The sequence below is a fragment of the Sapajus apella genome, unplaced genomic scaffold, assembly GCF_009761245.1.
Source record: "Sapajus apella isolate SASKATOON/1434 unplaced genomic scaffold, GSC_monkey_1.0 scaffold7, whole genome shotgun sequence".
NCBI lineage: Eukaryota > Metazoa > Chordata > Mammalia > Primates > Cebidae > Sapajus > Sapajus apella.
The window spans coordinates 32,617,363-32,637,706 of record NW_022436947.1 but is presented as its reverse complement, the minus strand read 5'-3'; the positions used below and the strand labels follow the sequence as shown (position 1 = coordinate 32,637,706).

Sequence of the window (20,344 nt, the reverse complement as noted above, 5' to 3'; positions counted from 1 at the left end):
GCTGCAACCTGCCCCTCCAAAGCCTCCCAAGCCCAGTTCCTCCACCTCCTCTACTCTTCTTTTCCGAATTACTTATCACCTTCTGGCATGCTACATATTTACTCATCATATATATGACTTATTGCCAGTTTCCTGCATTAGAAGTGAAGCTCCAGGACAGCAGACACTTTCATCTGCTTTGTCCACTAGAACAGTGCCTGGCCCTTCACAGGGCTCCTTTAAATGTGCATTGAAGGATTAAGTGAGTAACCATCAACACTCTGACTTTCCAGTGTCAAGCATAGTAATTTATTAATACTTTCCCTCAGGTCCAGTTAAGGAACTATCTTGCCTTAGGCAGGAGGATTTTCTTTTTTTTTTATGGACACATAATAAACTGTACATACTTGTGGGGTACAATGTGACATTTCAATACACATGTACATTGGTAATGATCAAATCATGGTAATTGGCATATCCATCACCTTAGACAGTTACCATTTCTTTGTTGTGAGAACATTCAAAATCCTCTCTTCTATCTATTTAAAATATACAATGCATTACTGTTAGCCACAGTCACCCTACTGTGCAACAGTGTATCAGAACTTATTTGGAGGGAAGATTTTCTAAGTGGATGAAGGATGCAGGGAGGTGGAACAACTGATCTGTGTGTGAGTTCACACTTAGCCAGCTAATAGGCATCCTGAAGCTCCTGACTTAGTCCATAGAGCTTTATCTGTGAGACTTCTTCAGCTCTGAGGTGACAGAACTGAAAAAAAGTCACACCTCTCTGTGGCCTCAGGCAGGTGCTATGTCTCCTGGCAGGGTTTTTCCAGTGTGAGTCAAGCAAGTCTGCTCCTCCTATAGCAGGTGCTTGGCCTAACATTTCACAAAATGCAAAATTATGGTTAAAAGTCTGGATCTCCCTTAGGCAGAAGAAGGCAGGGAAATGTGGAGGCAGAGCTTGAAAGAAAGAACACCGGTTCATCATTAACCAAATTATTGGTCAAGATGGGGGTTTGGTTGGCGGTTGCAAATTTATGGTTTTAAGCCATTAATTCCCAGGAAAAGGAGTGTTTTAACAATAACTCAAGCCGGGTGCAGGGGCTCTAAAAATGTTAACATGAGTTGCATCTACATACAACGTTCATAAACAAAATACATGGAAAGCTGGGTCCTGTGGGGATGACGTGTCTGTAATCCTGATCTCAGGTGGTCCTCCCAGCACTTTGGGAGGCCTAGATGGGTGGATCATCTGAGATCAGGAATTCAACACCAGTCTGGCCAACATGGTCAAATCCCATCTCTATTAAAAATATAAAACTTGGCCGAGCATGATGGTGGGCACCTGTAATCCCAGTTACTCGGGAGGCTGAGGCAGGAGAATCACTTGAACCTGGGAGGTAGAGGTTGCAGTGAGCTAAGATTGCACCACTGCACTCCAGCCTAGGTGATAGAATGAGACTCTGTGTCAAAAGCAAAAACAAAAACAAAAACAAAAACAAAAAAAGACTCAGAAGAATTAAGTACATTTTGTTTAACAAAGAGTTAAAGACAAAAATACCTTTATTGTCCTCTGTTTCTCCTGCTGTGGTAATAAAATAATAAACTGAAAGGTGTTGGCAGACCAAATGTTAGGCAATGGGACTTCATGAGGGTAGTGGCATTTTGCATTGCATTTGGAAAAAAAATGTATGCAGATAGGAATAACTTAATGTCATCTTGTAAGAAGTATGCTATATGGATCTAATTTTTTTCTCATATTGCAGGTGCAATTCCATTTGAAAGGTCAGATGCTTCACCAACAGCCTACAATGTATGTGGGTGCTATATCTAGCTGTATAACGTGGGGAAGAAATTAGTGATGTATGCAGATGACTCTGAGACTTTACACTCTGAGACTTTATATGTGATATGTCTCTTTAATAAGTAAAAACGTAATTATTTCTGAATAAGAACCAAGAACCAAATATTGAGACTTAATTCGGCAGTGACATTTGGAGAGTGTTATTCTTAAAGAAATAAGAATTTGTGTTTTATTTCTTTGCATTACTTTACTTTCTCTGACTGCTTTCATGCAAAAAGAGTCAAAAATGCATCCCAGTAAAATAAAATAAAAAATAAAAATAAAAAATGCACGTTAAATGTTACAGCCAAATTTTCTTTTTAGTAACATATATGTCTTGTGAGTGCAGAGGCAATCAGGTCACGGAACATAGAATGTATTTCCTACAGATTCTTTTAACTCATTCCCACGATTCCACCTAAAAGACTCTTAGCAGGATTACCAGGAACCTCCAAGTTGTCAAATTCAGCAGTCATTTTTTAGTTCTCATATTATCTGATCTATCAGCAGCATTTGAAACAGCTGACTACTGTGTCTTTCAAAAATATTTTCCAAAATTATTACCATTATTTTTTTAGAGATAGTGTCTCACTCTGCTGCTGGGGCTGAACTGCAGTGATGTGACTGCAGCTCACTGCAGCCTTGAACTCCTGAGCTGAAGCAATCCTCACATCTCAGCCTCTCAATTAGCTGGGATTACAGCGTCAGCCACCCTGCCTGGTTATTCTGTCTTTCTGACACACATTTTTCACTTTGTCCCTGGGACACCACTCTCTTCATTCATTTCTTCCTTCAGTGACTGCCTCTTCTCCTCTGCTTTGCTGGTTTCTCCATGAGTTCTTCACCTCTGGGGGGCTCCTGGTCTCAGTCTCCCAGACTCTGCTCTCCTGCTCCCCAGATCCTCTCATCTAGCTCAGGTGTCTGGGGAGCACTTACGCACTAAGGATTCAAACACTGCTGATCATAGCCTAGAATCTTCCTTCCGACTCAGGTATCTCTGACTCTAGTTGGCACCTCTCCATGAAATATCTTACAGGCCTCACATCCCAAACTCTGGTTTCTCAGTCTCCAAGCAGGTCTCCCTCTAAGGTAACATGCTGACCTATTAGCACAGGAAATTTTGGAGGGTGGAAGAGGCAAAGCAACAAACATTTCCTTGAGGACAGAAACAGGGGTAGATAAGTTTGAAATTGCCTAATGGATGGCTTCATTCTCTTTGCCTCAGTTTCCTCATCTAGAAAGTGGAAAATAATTAGACATGCCTCATCAGGTTGTGAAAATTAATGGGATAGCCCATGTTGAGCCCTTGGTAAAGGGTCTGATACTTTGTAAATGCCCAATAACTATTAGCTATTCTTGGGGATTAAAAAAACAAACAGGAAATCCCAAATAGCCAAACAGGAACAGCTCTGGGGTGCAGTTCCCAGCGAGAATGCAGAGGGTGAGTGATCACCGCATTTCCAAACGAGTTTTTACTGCCTACAGACCAGGAGATTCCAAGGCTGAAAAGCACCATGAGTCTCTACCACAGCTGTTTCAGCTGGTGCAGCTGGTCTCCGCACAAAAAATCACACAAATTTGGGTGGCCGTTTCAACTGACGTCTGGAACACCTAGGAGAGAGAGTCACCCATTCAACTGAAAAAAGGGGGCTGAAACAGAGAGCCAGGTGATCTGGCTCAGCAGGTCCCACCCCCACAAAGACCAGCAATCTGAAATGCTCTGGATTGAGACTTTCACACCAAGCACAGCTGGACCAGGATGGTCCAGATCTGTGGGGGGAAGGGCATCTGCCATTACTGAGGCAGTCCACCATTACCGAGGTAGTCCACCATTACTGAGGCAATCTGCCATTACTGAGGCAGTCTGCCATTACAGACACAGTTTGCCATTATTGAGGCAGTTCTAACTATACCTCTATAAACAAAACTGCAAGGAAGTTCACAGAGCAGCTGGGCAGAGCCCACAGCTTTGCTGGCAGACTGTGGCTACGAACACCGCTGCTGGCAGACTGTGACTAGGCTACCTCCTCGGTGGGCAGGGCATCTCTGAAAAAAGGCAGCAGCATGTCAGGAACTTACAAATAAAGCCCACCTTCCCAGGACAGAGCACCTGGGGAAAAAAGGCAGTTATGACTTACGCTGTAGCAGACTTAAACGTACCTGCCCAGCAGCTCCGAATGGAACAATGGAGCTCACAGCTCAGCACTTGAGCTCCTATAAGGGACAGATTGTCTCCTCAAGCAGCTCCCCAACCCCTGTATATCCAAAGAGACACCACATAAAGGAGAGCTCAGGCTGACATGATGGCAGGTATCCTTCTGGGACAAAGATAACAGAAGAAGAAACTGGCAGCAAGCCTTACTATTCTGCAGCTGCCACAGGTGATCCCCAAGTAAGCAGGGTCTGGAGTAGACCTCCAGCAGTCCTACAGCAGAAGGGCCGGACTGTTAGAAGGAAAATTAAAAAACAGAAAGAAATAACTTCAACATCAACAAAAAGGATGTTCATTCAGAGACCCCATCAGAAAGCCACCAACTACAAACACCACAGGTAGGTAAACCCACAAAGATGGGAAGAAACCTGCGCAAAAAGGATGAAAACACCAAAAACCAGAATGTCTGTCTTCCTCCAAGGGATCACAACTCCATACCAGCAAGGAAACAAGGCTGGATGGAGAATGAGTCTGATGAATTGACAGCAACAGGCTTCAGAAGGTGGGTAATAACAAACTACCCTGAGCAAAAAGAACATATTCTAACCCAATGCAAAGAAACTAAGAACCTTGAAAAAAGGTTAGATGCAATGCTAACGAGAATAAACAGCTTAGAGAAGAATATAAATGAATTGATGGAGCTGAAAAACACAACACGAGAACTTTGTGAAGCATACACAAGTTTCAATATCCAAATCAACCAAGCAGAAGAAAGGATAACAGAGACTGAAGATCAACTCAGTGAAATAAAATGAGAAGGCAAGATTAGAGAAAAAAGAGAAAAAGAAATGAACAAAATCTCCAAGAAATATGGGATTGTGTGAAAAGACCTAATCTACATTTGATAGGTGTAACTGAATGTGACGGAGAGAATGAATCCAAGCTGGAAAACACTCTTCAGGATATTATCCAGAAGAACTTCCCCAACCTAGCAAGGCAGGCCAATATTCAAGTCCAGGAAATACAGAGAACACCACAAAGATATTCGTCAAGAAGAGCAACCCCAAGGCACATAATCATCAGATTCACCAGAGTTGAAATGAAGGAAAAAATGCTAAGGGCAGCCAGAGAGAAAGGTCAGGTTACCCACAAAGGGAAGCCCATCAGACTCACAGTGGCCCTCTTGGCACAAACTGTGCAAGCCAGAAGACAGTGGGGACCAATATTCAACATCCTTAAAGAAAAGAACTTTCAACCCAGGATTTCATATCCAGCCAAACTAAGCTTCAAAAGTGAAGGAGAAATAAAATCCTTTATGAACAAGCAATTGCTTAGAGATTTCATCACCACCAGGCCTGCCTTACAAGAGATCCTGAAAGAAGCACTAAACAAGGAAAGGAAAACCAGTACCAGCCACTCCAAAAATGTACCAAATGGTAAAGAGCATCGACACAATGAAGAAACTGTGTCAATTAATGGACAAAACAACCAGCTAGCATCGAAATGGGAGGATCAAATTCACACATAACAATATTAACCTTAAATGTAAATGGGCTAAATGCCCCAATCAAAAGACACACTGGCAAACTGGACAAAAAGTCAAAACCCATCAGTGTGCTGTATCCAGGAAACCCATCTCACAAGCAAGGACACACATAGGCTCAAAATACAGGGATGGAGGAAGATTTACCAAGCAAACGGAGAGCAAAAAAAAAAAAAACCCCAAAAAACAAAACAAAACAAAAAAAACAGGCATTGCAATCCTAGTCTCTGATAAAATAGACTTTAAATCAACAAAGATCAAAAGAAACAAAGAAGGGCATTACATAATGGAAAAAGGATCAACACAACAAGAAGAGCTAACAATCCTAAATATATACACACCCAATACAGGAGCACCCAGGTACATAAAGTAAGTTCTTAATGACCTACAAGGAGACTTAGACTCCCACACGATAATAGCGGGAGACTTTAACACTTGACTGTCACTATTAGACAGATCCATGAGACAGAAAACTAACAAGGATATCCAGGACTTGAACTCAGATCTGGACCAAGCAAGCCTCATAGACATCTACAGAATTCTCCACCCCAAATCCATAGAATATACATTCTTCTCAGCACTGCATTGCACCTACTCTAAAATTGACCACATAATTAGAAGTAAATCACTCCTCAGCAAATACAAAAGAATGGAAATCATAATGACCAGTCTCTCAGACCATAGTGCAATCAAATTAGAACTCAGGTTTAAGAAACTAACTCAGAACCACATAATTTCATGGAAGCTGAACAACTGGATCTTCAACGCTGACTGAATAAACAATGAAATGAAGGCAGAAATAAAGATGTTCTTCGAAACCAATGAGAACAAAGATACAACATACCAGAATCTCTGGGATACATTTAAAGCAGTGTCTAGGGGAAAATTTACAGCAATAAATGCCCACATGAGAAGTAAGGAAAGATCTAAAATCAACACCCTATCATCACAATGGAAAGAGCTAGAGGAGCAAGAGCAAAAAAAACTCAAAAGCTAGCAGAAGACAAGAAATAACTAAGATCAGAGCAGAACTGAAGGAGATCGCGACAGACACAAAAAAACCCTTCAAAAAATCAATAAATCCAGGCGCTGGTTTTTTGGAAAGATAAACAAAATAGACAGACTCCTAGCCAGATTAATAAAAAAGAAAAGAGAGAAGATTCAAATAGGTGCAATAAAAAATGATAAAGGGGATATCACCACAAATTCCACAGAAATACAAACTACCATCAGAGATTACCACGAACAACTCTATGCACATAAACCAGTAAACCTGGAAGAAATGGATAAATTCATGGAAACTTGCATCGTCCCAAGCTTAAACCAGGAACAAGTCGAAACCCTGAATAGATCAATAACAAGGGCTGAAGTTGAGGCAGCAATTAATAGCCTACCAACCAAAAAAAGCCCAGGTCCACATGGGTTCATAGCCAAATTCTACCAGACATACAAAGAGGAGCTGGTACCACTCCTTCTGATACTATTCCAAACAATCCAAGAAGAGGGAATCCTTCCTAAATCATTTTATGAGACCAACATCATCCTGATACAAAATCCCGGCAGAGACTCAACAAGGAAAGAAAACTTCAGGCCAATATCCATGATGAACATAGATCCAAAAATCTTCAATAAAATCCTGGCAAACTGATTGCAACAGCATATGAAAAAGCTTATCCATCACAATCAAGTAGGCTTCATCCTGGGGATGCAAGGCTGGTTCAACATATGCAAGTCTATAAATGTTAATTCAGCACATGAACAGAACCAAAGATGAAAACCACATGATTATCTCAATAGATGCAGAGAAGGCCTTTGACAAAATTCAACAGCCCTTTATGCTAAAAGCTCTCAATAAACTAGGTATCGATGGAAGGTATCTCAAAATAATAAAGGCTATTTATGACAAAGACACAGCCAATATCATACTGAATAGGTAAAAACTGGAAGCATTCCCTTTGAAATCTGGCACTAGACAAGGATGCCCTCTCTCACCATTCCTATTCAATATAGTATTGGAAGTTCTAGCCAGAGCAATCAGGCAAGAAAAAGAAATAAAGGGTATTTAATTAGGATAGGAGGAAGTCAAATTTTCTCTATTTGCAGACAACATGATTGTATATTTAGAAGACCCCATCCTCTCAGCCCAAAATCTCCTGAAACTGATAAGCAACTTCAGCAGAGTCTCGGGATACAAAATCAATGTGCAGAAATAACAAGCATTTCTATACAGCAACAACAGACTTAAAGAGAGTCAAATCAAGAACGAACTGCCATTCACAATTGCTACAAAGAGAATAAAATACCTAGGAATACAACTAACAAAGGCTGTAAAGGACTTCTTCAATAAGAACTACAAACCACTGCTTAAGGAAATAAGAGAGAACATAAATAGATGGAAAAACATTCCATGCTCATGGTTAGGAAGAATCAATGTTGTGAAAATGGCCATACTGCCCAAAATAGTTTATAGATTCAACACTATCCCCATCAAGCTACCTATGACCCTTTTTGCAGAACTGGAAAAAACCACCTTAAACTTCATATGGAACCAAAAGAGAGCCCAAATAGCCAACATAATCCTAAGCAAAAAGAACAAAGCTGGAGGCATCACGCTACCTGATTTCAAACTATACTACAAGGCTACAGTAATCAAAACACCATGGTACTGGTACTAAAACAGAGATACAGAGCAATGGAACAGAACAGAGGCCTCAGAGGCAACGCCACACATCTACAACCATCTGATCTTTGACAAACTTCACAAAAACATGCAATGGGGAAAGAATTCCCTGTTTAATAAATGGTGTTGGTATAACTGGCTAGCCACATGCAGAAAGCAGAAACTGGACCCCTTCCTGACACCTTACACTAAAATTAGCTCCAGACAGATTAAAGATTTAAACATAAGACCTAACACCATAAAAACCCTAGAAGAAAACCCAGGCAAAACCATTCAGGATATAGGCATAGGCAAGGACTTCATGATTAAAACACCAAAAGCATTGGCAACAAAAGCCAAAATAGACAAATGGGATCTAATTAAACTCCAGGGCTTCTGCATGGAAAAGAAACAATCATTAGAGTGAACTGGCAACCAATAGAACGGGAAAAAATTTTTGCAATCTACCCATCTGACAAAGGGCTAATATCCAGAATCTACAAAGAACTAAAATAGATTTACAAGAAAAAAACAAACTCATTGAAAAGCGGGCAAAGGACATGAACAGACACTTTTCAAAAGAAGACATACATGAGTCCAACAAACATATGAAAAAATGCTCATCATCACTGGTCATTAGTGAAATGCAAACCAAAACCACATTGAGATACCATCTCACGTCAGTTAGAATGGCGAATTTAAAAAATCTGGAGACAACAGATGCTGGAGAGGATGTAGAGAAATATGAACACTTTTACACTGTTGGTGGGAGTGTAAATTAGTTCAACCATTGTGGAAGACAACATGGCAATTCCTCAAGGACCTAGAAATAGAAATTCAATTTGACTCAGAATCCCATTACTGGGGGTATATATCTAAAGGATTATAAATCGTTCTATTAAAAAGGCACATGCACACGTATGTTCATTGTGGCACAGTTTACAATAGCAAAGACCTGGAACCAACCCAAATGCCCATCGATGATAGACTGGATAAGGAAAACATGGCCCATATACACCATGGAATACTATGCAGCCATAAGAAATGATGAGTTTGTGTCCTTTGTAGGGACATGGATGAATCTGGAAACCATCATTCTCAGCAAACTGACACAGTAACAGAAAATCAAACACTGCATGTTCTCACTCACAGGCAGGTGCTGAATAATGATAACACATGGACACAGGGAGGAGAGCATCACATACTGGGATCTGTTGGAAGGGACTAGGGGAGGGACAGTGTGGGGTAGGGAGTTGGGGAGGGATAACATGGGGAGATATGCCAGATATAGGTGACGGGGATGGAGGCAGCAAACCACATTGCCAGGTATGTGCCTATGCAACAATCCTGCATGTTCTGCACATGTACCCCAGAACCTAAAAACAAACGTTAAAACACACATACACACACACACACACACACACACACACACACACACACACACAAACAAAACAAAACAAACAAACAAAAAAAAACCAGAAGTATAACACATCCCCAACAGCTTGATTTCCTTCCTGCGATGGGTCTCTGGAAATGGCAATTCCATTGTATCATTTTGGAGTTGTTCAATCTCCAAAGGTAGTTATCTTGATTCCTCTGTCTCACGCTCCCACCCCCACCGCAGTAAATCCTGGAGGCCTGACCCTCAAAATATATTCAGAATCTTAGCATTTCTTACCCATTCCACTGCTACCACTCAAGTCCAAGTCACTAACAAATTTTGGGTAGATTATAGCAGCGGCCCCAACAATCTCTACTCTCTCCTTTGTCCACTATGTTCTCTACACATCAACTGAAGAGATACTATTACTACTTATTTTATTTCAGATAAAGTCATTCCTTCAACATTTCCCTGCTTCATTCCAAGCTAAAGCTAAAGCCCCTTCCCACTCAGTCCCTGTGATCTTTTTCACCTTGTCCATCATTCTTACTCTCAGTCCCTTCAGTCTGGCCACCTTGGCCTCCTCGCTTTTATTTTTACACACACCAGGAATGCTCCTTCCTTAGGGCTAGCACCAGTGTTCCCCTTCTACTCAGATATTTAGGGGCATGCCTTGCTCTCTCTCATCTCCTTAGGTCTCTGCTCAAAACTCTGCTTTATTTTTTTTTATTTAACTTATTGCCAATGAACACTGATTTTCTAAATGTACTTTATTGCATTTATCGTCTGCCTCCTTCCCCACTCCCCTCCACTCCCACTGCAAGGAATATAAGAGAGGCACATAGTAAATGTTCAATAAAATTGAGTGAATGAGATGACATGTTATTTATTTTGAAGAGCAGCTATTTTCCTGAGCATCTCTAAAACATTTTACGAATCACATAAGGTAATAATGTATTATGACAATAAACAATCCCAAGACTTAAAGAAAGAAAGTTCATATTATCAAAACTTACAATTATCCATCCAAAATATTATAGGTGGTGGTAATCCAATTGGGGGTCTGCAGGGAAGTACTAAAGATTGACCATTTTGAAGTGTGATTGGTTCAAGTTTTTCTTTGGTCCACAATGGTGATCCTATTAAATATATTTTTTAAAAAAAGCTTCTCAGTTATTTCTGCATTGAAAAGTACAAAAAGAAAGCACTACAGATAAAGGCAAACTGAACTTTTGGAGAAACAATTTGTAGTTTATGTATACTAAATTAATGAGAAAATAAATTTAAAAACAATGTTAAAAGAAAAAAAGTAAAAATTCTAAAAATGATGATTTTCAGGCATTGCCACTGATAGTATACGTTCTCATTCAGTGATTCACAGCTGAGAATTTGTACTAAATACACTGTCAGGAAGACAAGCAGTTTTGACACAAGCATGTTCTTCACAAAAGAATGGAAAACACTTAAATGTCAAAAGATTTGTTAAATAAAGAATTACACATCTGCTCCTTTGACTACCACAGAGTGTCATATCAAAATACTTATTTATAAGATGGCTATGGCAATATACACGATATACCAATACGTCAGAAAAAGTTGTAAGATAGTATTTCAGAAAATGAGCTGGTTTAAAACACATATACACATGTCTGCCTAGGAAAAAATGGTAAGAATATTTGAGCAGTAGTTATTTTCTTGAATGGAAGGATTTTCATGAACAGGTTTTTAAATTTCTTTTTTATTTATAATTAGTTTTCTGCAATGAACATGTATTACACATGTAATACAGTTTTTTTAAAGAAATGAGCCGAACTGAAAATGTGATTAAATACATGCTCTTAAAGTTTTTGAGAAGATTTTGGTACTAACCATTGCAAAAAGAGCCATAATAATATTGAGGTAGTGAAGACACCCCATTTCCAGTAAAAATTTGAAACAAAAATATTTAAAGAAATAGCATTTAGACCTTGATCACCATATCATACTGAATTTATTTCCATTTGACTGCAGGAATTACACTTTTATAGGGAATACATAAGAAATAAATAATTAGATAAACTGAGGGAAGAAACACTTTTTTTTTTTTTTTTTAACCCTGATGTCTTACACAGGACTTGTATAAAAGATACACTGGGTTGTTGGTAAAGCATTAGGCTGAGAAGCTTGTTAGGGTAAGGCAGAAAGGAGCAATAATTTTCATGCAAAACAAAGTCAGAATATTGGAAGCAATGCCACTGCTTTCTTGAATAGTATCTGGATGATGTCACAGAAGCTGAGGCTTGAAGCAATACTTTAAAAAGTGTCATGATGGTTTCCACTTACGGGATGGGCGGACGACAATGTTATTAGAAATGGCAGCTCCGCGTTCGTTCCTTGCTGTACACTGATAGACTCCTTCATAGGTCTCAGCTTTCCCTTCACTCATGATATTAATTATGAGAGTTCCTGTGCCAGGCTTCATGGTGACCAAAGGGTCTTTATCGATGTCAAAATGAGTCCCATTACGGGTCCAGGAAAAGCTGCCCAACACACAAAGGGTTAAGTGTATTAATGGTCCAGAAAAAGAGGATTACTTCAATGAATTCCTAGTCGTTTTATGGGTTTCTAGAAATAATTACTAGATTTTAATATTCAGTAAAAGAGCAATAAGTACCCATATCTAAAATGTTTCATTGACTCACGACCTGGAAACAAAGGGCAGGGTATACATTTTAAGGTACCTGTCTTCGTTAGAACTAGCCCAAATCTGACTCAATAAAGAAATCATGCACACAAATTGCCTGTCATTTTTCTCAGAAAATAGAGGGAGCAGGTCTCTCAGGTACACTCTCTTAGAGCTTTATTAGCATTTTTACTGTAAACTCTATTGTTCACAGAGTTGATAACCTGTCTATAAAAATTTGCTCAGGGCTGAAATGTGACAAGATCTCCACAAGTACTATTTATATGTGTTGAAAATTCATCAGACGAATTTCAAGTTATTAAATTGTGAAGTGTAGGTCGGGAGGAGGCTAAGAGATATAAGCTCCAGAGTGTTTTAAATGTTCCTTATTAAAATTAGTAACTCTACATAAAGCACATTTTGAGAATTTTTAATTCTAGAGATGATTTTGTGAATCCCTTGGGAGGTATGCCCAATTGTCAACCGAGATTCCTCTTTTTCCATTTTATTTTTATAAAAGATTGAGTTATATAAAACTTATGGTGCTCATGTAATTAAATATTTTACAGTTAGTCACAAATCAATGATGGCCATTGCTCATACAAAGGCACAAATCTCTAAAAGTCACGGTGTGTTCCAGGCCTACTTGGATTTCCCTTCTCACTGCTTATCCTTATAGCAGTCATTGTCACAATCAGGGCAGGACGTGGTGGTGTGGATGCTACTGGTACCTTGTGGGCAGAGGTCAGGGATGCTGCTAAATATCCTACAATGCACAGGATATTTCCACCCCTCAAACAAAATATTATACCACTCCATAAATCAATAGTGTCGAATAGGAGAAATCCTGCTTTATAGTGAGTTACAGAAGGCATTAATTGTAAAACTGAAAGGAAACCCCATCAAAGGATACCACATCAGGCCTTCTGTGAGAGGGGCTTTCCAATAATATAGCTGAATATATTATTTTGAGTCAAACCTTTGTTGGAAGTTTTGACACAGTACATATTCAGTATCAGTTAATTTTTTCTTGGGGGCCAGTTTGTGATAGTTTAACAAGGCCTGCAACAATAGACAAACTTGGAAATAACCAGAAACTTTCACTTCTTTATTACTTAAAAATCCATATTACATTTTAATAATAATAATCCAACTCTCCAAAACTCGCATATATGACTGGAAAAGTTACAGATAGTGCCTGAATAAGTTACGTAGCATTAGTAGACATCAGTTTCCCATCTACACAATGTATTGGTTGGACTGGGTTACCTCTTAACATCTCTCCCAACTGTAAAATGCTATGCAGTGATCTAAAATGCTATGCAAGATCCACATGGCATGAATCCTCAGGACTGAACTCTGCCAAGTTTGGAAAACCATTTAAGACTATTTTATAAACTGTTATAGAGACAGCAGATATCTTGGAAATCACCAAATTCTACCTCTTTATAGATGAGGAAATTAAAGCCCAGAGAAAAGGTATTTGCCTGTGCCTTACGGCCATTAGTATCAAAACCAGAATCAGAAGGCTTTTTCCATAACTCCCCACAATTTACAAGCATTTTGCAGAAAGGTATGGGCATGGAAATGCAATAATCTGGGTGTTTACAGAAAAAAAATTGGGCTCTAATAAGGCAGAGAGACAATAACCCTACAGGTAAGACTTTAGGAATATGCAACCCTTCAATATCTTTGAAGGGCTGAAATGGGCTGGGATAGATGAACCAAAGGGCAATGTAGTGAGTCAAGGTGAGAAACAGCCCACTAAAAAAGGAAGGGCTCTACATAGCCTGCCTTGTTCGACGGAAATTCCCAAACTTATTTCTCTATTCAGAGAAATTTCCTGATTTATTCTCAGTACTATAACAAAGCAGAACTCACACTTACCTCGGGGGCGGTTTCCCTTTGGCCTCACACTGGATTACAATATTCTCCCGAGGGTCAATAATGTAATCTTTTGGAGACTGTTGGGTGATGGTTGGAGGTTGTACCACTTAATTGTAGAAAAAAAACACACACACACACGTAAAAAATAAATCATTTAAAATCATACTAGTAGACAATTTTTTCTGTATCAAAATCACTTACCTTAGACTAAATATGCTTCAAATATTTTTAGTAATTTCTAGTGTAGCAGCACACACCTCAGTAGATTTTTCTGCTAAAGATCTGCTAAAACTGCAAAGTCAAGGCTTAACTTTCTTTTGGTAACTATGTGCACCTGCAAAGTCCATTTTCCCACACTAAAAGTTTGGGAAAATAATTATCAATACAAGCCTAATGTTAAGACAGTTTCTTTTCTGATGTAACAATGAGAAATTCTTCTGATTCCTTTGGTTCAAATGATGGTTTTCAAGGAAATTTAAGTTATGAGGTAAATTTGCATCTTTCTTAGGAAAGAGTAACAGACTTAGTTCATTGTGTGCTCATATAAATCAATATATGTTGGGAAAAATTCCATTTGAGAAGTTAATATTAAAAACACTGTTAAATTAGAGATGTGACATCTCTTATCAGAGCCAGGAGGTAAGAGAATTAGGAACAAAGATAAAAGTGCCTTGCTTAGAAGATAAGTGGAATTGAGAAAGTTCTCTGTCCTAGCAGACAGTGTTTCCATTTCACTCTTCAAAGTGTTATCTGGTCTTTTATTATCAAATCATATGGGGAAACTGTTCTGACCCAGAACAATCTAGTCTGAAGAAAGCTGTATCTGGACCACCAATGCTCTTCAAGGCATTCTAAGATCGCCATGTCCTTCTTCTCGTGAGATCAGAATTAGTGTTATGACAGGAAGAGACTAAAGAATAATTTATTACAACCTCATCTTTTCTTACTCAGGGCAGCAAAATGGCTTGACTAGGAAGGCACAATGCAGAGGAGACCTAAACTCTCTCAACTAGCTCCGGGTAGGAAGCCACTGCTTGCACAACTCCATGGAGAGCTGTTTACACAGACCAGTGGTTTTCAATCTGGGGCAGTTTGTCTCTGCCCTTCCAGGGACATTTGGCCATATCTGGAGGCCATTTCAATGTTCTCAACTGGGGTGGTGGTGATAGTGGCATCTTGTAGATAGAGGCCAGGGATGTTGCTAACCATCTAACAACGTACAGAACAATTCCTCACAACAAAGACTTATCTGGTGTCAAACGTTCATAGCGCTGAGGCTAAAAAGTCCTGGGGCAGACGGCAATGTGGTTGGCACCCCTGGAGCTGTGCAATGCAGTGGCCATACTACAGCCTGCTTTCCTCTGCATCCTGGAACTTCCCCCCAGGCCCTCTCTTGGATTCTCACTGTACTTTCCTTTCCTGGTGCATTTGACACTCTGCTTCCCTTAAGTTTTTCATCTTCTGGATCTTCCCCTTCCTCTCTGTCCATAATCTCCTTCCTTTATGAAATCTTTCCCACTTGCCAACCAAACATTTCTCAAAGCTCAGTAACTGTCCACTATTCTTGTCTCTCTTGTGATTAATTGCTGCTACAGCTAAATGTATCACGTCCACATCCTAAGTTTTATAAATCTACAAACCCAGTGGTGTCCTCTTGTCTTGTCTTCTAGTCTTATTGCCATCCACCAGACATGTCTTACTAAATATCCAAATAGCAGCTAAAGTACAAATCAAAAGCTACCCTCATTACCATCATCATTTATTGTGCATTGTTACATGCAGGATACTGGGCAGTGTCAGCTTCCCTTCCTTTTGGAATATCCCACCCCCCTCGTTGTCTTTCCAGCTGCCCTTCTCACCTCTGTCATGCATATCGAACCCTCATTTTTCTAGCCTCGTCAGTTTCCAATGCTGACTAGCAGTGTGGTCTGATTGTTAAGCACTAGTCTGTTGGTTTCTTAAAGCTTTGAGACTTCGCGTAAATTTCTTAACTTCTGTAAGCCCTGGTTTCCTGAGAGGGAAAATAAAGTTTAAAAGTAGTATCAACTACCTAGGGTAGCTGGCAGGATTAAGAAAATAATTTCTATAAAATTCTTAGTATATACCAGTGCTATAATGGTTCAATAACATCAGCTATCTGAAAAGTATTATCATAATTATTTTTATTCAGACCAGATTCACCTTCAAATGATTCTTCAGGCTCTAGAAATATAGAGTTCCGGATAATGGAAGGAAGCCTGGAATTCCACATCCAAGGAATAGTAGCCATAGGCAGTGGGGGAGGGAATTCTTAGGAGCGACTTGGTTCAATTCCTTGTGCTTTTCTGAGAGTGACACAGGTGTAAATTTGGTGGCTTCAAAGGCAGAGCTTCTATTCACAGGTCTGCAGCTGAGCTGGCTTAGATGCCACTCCTACCTGCCAGGAGTTTACTGTCTGGATGTACCTCCTTAAACAGTGCATAGGTCACCTGGCAATTAACAAATGCTTTGCAATAGTGAAAAGAAAAGTGATTTTGCAAAATTTTCCCAGTTAATCTGACATCAAAGGAAATTATCAAATGCCTAAAAATTGACTGTTTTTAAACAAGGTGATAAATGCCACCTAACTGTCAAAGGCAGTGGAGAGTTTTGCTTAGAGCAAGCTACTCAAATTTGCACCATGTGAGTGGGAGCTGCTTATCTTTTGCCCACTTCAAGATAATATTCAAATTCTCTGGGCCAGTCTGCTGATGGCACCTAGAAATACTAGTCTACACAGTTGTGAAGGCTAAAGAACTGTAAGAGGGCATATAGCTGCTGTCTTCTGTAAAGATTTTGCCTTCTAAAACACACCAAAAGACCTATCTTTGTTCCAGAAAGTATTTATTAGTCTTTACAACAGATCATCATTCTCTCTAAATTTTGAGAATTTTCTCATTGAGTTACATCAGATGTGGATAAAGCTTGAAAGTTAGTAGAGCAGCATACTGGTAAAAGAAAGAATAATACCCAAGTTTTTAGAATTCATGCAGATAATAATATTATATATGCTTCTTGGTATTTCAATACAATGCTTAGCTACAGTAAATACACATGCTTAGAAACACAAAGCTCACAAAACATGAAATTGCATATTTAAATCAAAGTATTAATTCATAAAACAAAGACATGGTCAAATTTTCACACTGCCTAGTAATTTATAGAAAGACACTTACAGTCTTCAAGAAGTTTTGCTTTTTCCCCATCAATATCAGCAGGTAAGTGGGCAAAGAGGATTAAAGAAAATCAGATGTTAATAATAAGAACGTTAGAACCCTGAAGATAAACGGGCATCTTGTCTATTTGATTTGATCTAAGAAAACCCATATAGTGAAAGCCGAAGTTGTGAAACTGCAAGAGGAAGAAATTTGCATTAACGATTTTCTTTAATCTTGCAGCGGCTTTCCCACATAAACATATGGAAGAACAAAAGCAATGCTGTAGGCAAAAATGGGTTCTTCCAGGAATGGGAATGGTGAATTCCATTCTATACATATTGTGCTGGACAAGTAATTATGTTCAATTTGAAAAATAGCTGAAATCTACAATTAATTTGAGTTGTCACATACTGTGTAGTGTCTGGTCATATTATCCCAGACATCACTATGCATATGGTAATCATACCCAACAATGGGACATTGCTACAATGACAATGCTCCATGCAAGCCAAGTCCAACACTAATTTTAGGTTTTTATATTTCTATGGTTAATCTCCAAAGTCATTAATTGAACTTTTTAGACTTAGCAGATTTCTGCTTCAGAATTTCTCAATCACCCAGGGGTTACTGGTACCTACATCAAGGAGGTGTTCATGTAGTAGAGAAACAATGTAAGAAATAGGGGCAGGGAAGAAATTACATTAGCATGCAATTCAAATAATTCCACAGTGCTGCCTGTCGTTACTACTTGCAAAGGTTAATATAGGAACACCTGGGTTATCCATGACTTTCTTTTCATCATGGTTATGCCTCTTCTCCATTAGCAGTGATAATTGAGTTAGCCGTAGGTGACTGTTTCCCTCTGATTGATAGACTGAACAGTGAGATTAAGGGGGAATATATTTAATATAAGAGAGTACAAAATCATTTCTCTCAAGTGCTTTTCTTTCTCTCTTGTGTATCTGGCAGGGCAAATGCGTACTTAGGCATTTCTACTCCAATGGGCTTAAGCAGTTGCATATTGTTTTTGAAAACTGAAATTAAGGTCATTGAATGCATTAAAAAAAAAAAACCTAAGAAAAACATTGCATTTTATTGTACTTTATAGAAGCACAGCCAAAAGTCGACAAAGTGTGGGACAAACCACATCTCTTCTTAAGGTCTTCCCACTGGCATTTGCAACCTCTATGGCCATAATAAATAAATAAATAAATAAATAAGACATCCCAATAATTGAATAGCCCCCCAGGAAAGTGCTTTTTTGCACCTTGGAAAGCTTGCCAAACAGATGTTCTATTCAGAAAGCTAGTGGCTTCAAAGAGGTCATGCAGATGAGGGATAAAGGAGAAATCGATTCCAAAGTACAGTAATTGCCCAGATTTGAAATTCTGCTTTCCATTGCAGTGAAAGTGACCAGGCGGAACCTAGCATTATCTTTATTTTTCACAGACGGGCCACCTACAGCAGGAGACCACAGTGTATATTTTACTACTAGGAAAGCAGTGGGCTAATACAGTAGCTGTTGTTTGCTCCATGTTAGTGTTTTTGCAAATCACTTGTATTCTCAGCAGTTGTATTGGCATTTGGCCACAGTGTTTAAACCAAGACTATTTGCTAGGCTCTAGATAAGATGCTTTCCCTAGTTTTAGACTCATATTTAAGATTCAGAATTGGAAAGTGAGATGTGCCTTGTTTGAATCAAGAGAAAGGAATTATGGTGTTGTTTAGGGATTCTGAGGGGCATGGAGTTGGCAGAAGGAGTCTCCCCTCATCTTTGCAAAACATCCTCAGCATAGGACAGGAAAGGGAAAAGTGGTGAGGGGAGGAATGGGGAGGTCTCCATGATCATTTTAAAGTGGCTTATATAGTTTTCTTGTGGGACTGCTTCTCTAAAGAGCCACCTGTTGGGATGATCAGGCAGCTAGTACAACTCAATCCTTCTCAGGCCATCCCCAGCAGTGCAGACAAAAGGCACATGAGTGGGAAGAAGGAGACCCAGGGGGAGGGAATTTTGAGTCTGACCATTTCAATGGCTACTTCTACAGTGCGAATCTTTAAAAACACCAGGTGCTGAAGGTAAAAGCCAAATTAATTTTGATTGGCTTTTCAGTATCACACAGACACCTTCTCCATTCACGCAGTTCAGAGTGATGGTAAATGCTGGGAGGCTTTGACTCCTGGGCCCAACAGCTTTAAAATGTTAATACTTACGATCAAGAGGTACTTCCAGTGCACTAATCATCTGGCACAGGAAGAGAATCAGGGGCACTCTGCCCGCAGATAAGCGCTTCTTTTTCGGCATTATTTTAAGCTGCATTAGCTTAACTCCTGCTGAGACCCACAAACTGAATTTCCTTTTCTTCTTTCACAAAAGACTTTGTGAAACGTTGTGTGCAATGTTTAAGTAATTTTCATGCAGGAAACTGAAAAAGGATAGAGTAGGAATAATCATTATAATGTATTAAAAAGAAGGAAATGAAGAGTGGAAGTCTGCAGTACAGAGAACCAGCCCTGTGTTATACATGAACTCTAAAAGAAAGTTAACTTTTAAATATTTAACTCTCAAGACTGGAATAATCATCTATTCATAAATCATCTAAAATCAGTTCAGAGATACTAGTGATGTGAAGCAAAATCTGTCTGCCATCCGTATGACTTTTCCATTTTAAATGGTATTTGTATTTCGAGCGTTCAGAGGCTATCATGTCTTTCCCAACAGATCAGGAAAACTTGGCTTTTTAAGGTGGTTAGAAAGCAATCACCTTGTGACTTTAGAGGGGAGGCCTAATGGCTTCTCCATTCTACAGATTATCTCTGGGAAAGTTCGGGGAATTGTTGTAAATTTGCTTCAAAGCCAAAACACTGACTTATGAGATGAACACTGACCATTCAGGTCTTCCCCATCTCCCACCTAGATCACAGCAATGAACCTGGCTGGGCTCTCAGTTCGTGCCTTCCTCACTGTAGTCACCCTCCTTCACAGTGCTAATTAATTTTTTCTACTAGGCTTCTTTGGTTAAATAATGGGAGTAGCCATATGTGATCTCTCAAATAAAGTC

At 39.3% G+C, this 20,344-nt stretch overlaps 1 protein-coding gene across 50 annotated transcripts in view; it reads right to left on the bottom strand.

Moving 5' to 3' along the window:
• Positions 1 to 20,344, bottom strand: part of NRCAM (neuronal cell adhesion molecule) — a 315,121-nt gene that overhangs the window by 75,342 nt on the left and 219,435 nt on the right. For 39 of the 50 annotated variants that reach the window (XR_004268326.1, XR_004268330.1, XR_004268327.1 and 36 more), the window contains 5 exons: positions 19,497 to 19,708; positions 17,304 to 17,321; positions 14,110 to 14,215; positions 11,883 to 12,079; positions 10,577 to 10,699 (listed from right to left, as the gene is read on the bottom strand). Coding sequence is in view for 47 of the 50 variants with exons in the window: in XM_032276246.1 (XP_032132137.1) it covers positions 10,577 to 10,699; positions 11,883 to 12,079; positions 14,110 to 14,215; positions 17,304 to 17,321; positions 19,497 to 19,602 (550 nt within the window). In the remaining 3 variants the exon portion in view is untranslated. The remainder of the gene's footprint in view (positions 1 to 10,576; positions 10,700 to 11,882; positions 12,080 to 14,109; positions 14,216 to 17,303; positions 17,322 to 19,496; positions 19,709 to 20,344) is intronic. The other 11 variants (XM_032276252.1, XM_032276279.1, XM_032276259.1 and 8 more) reach the window with 1 other exon arrangement.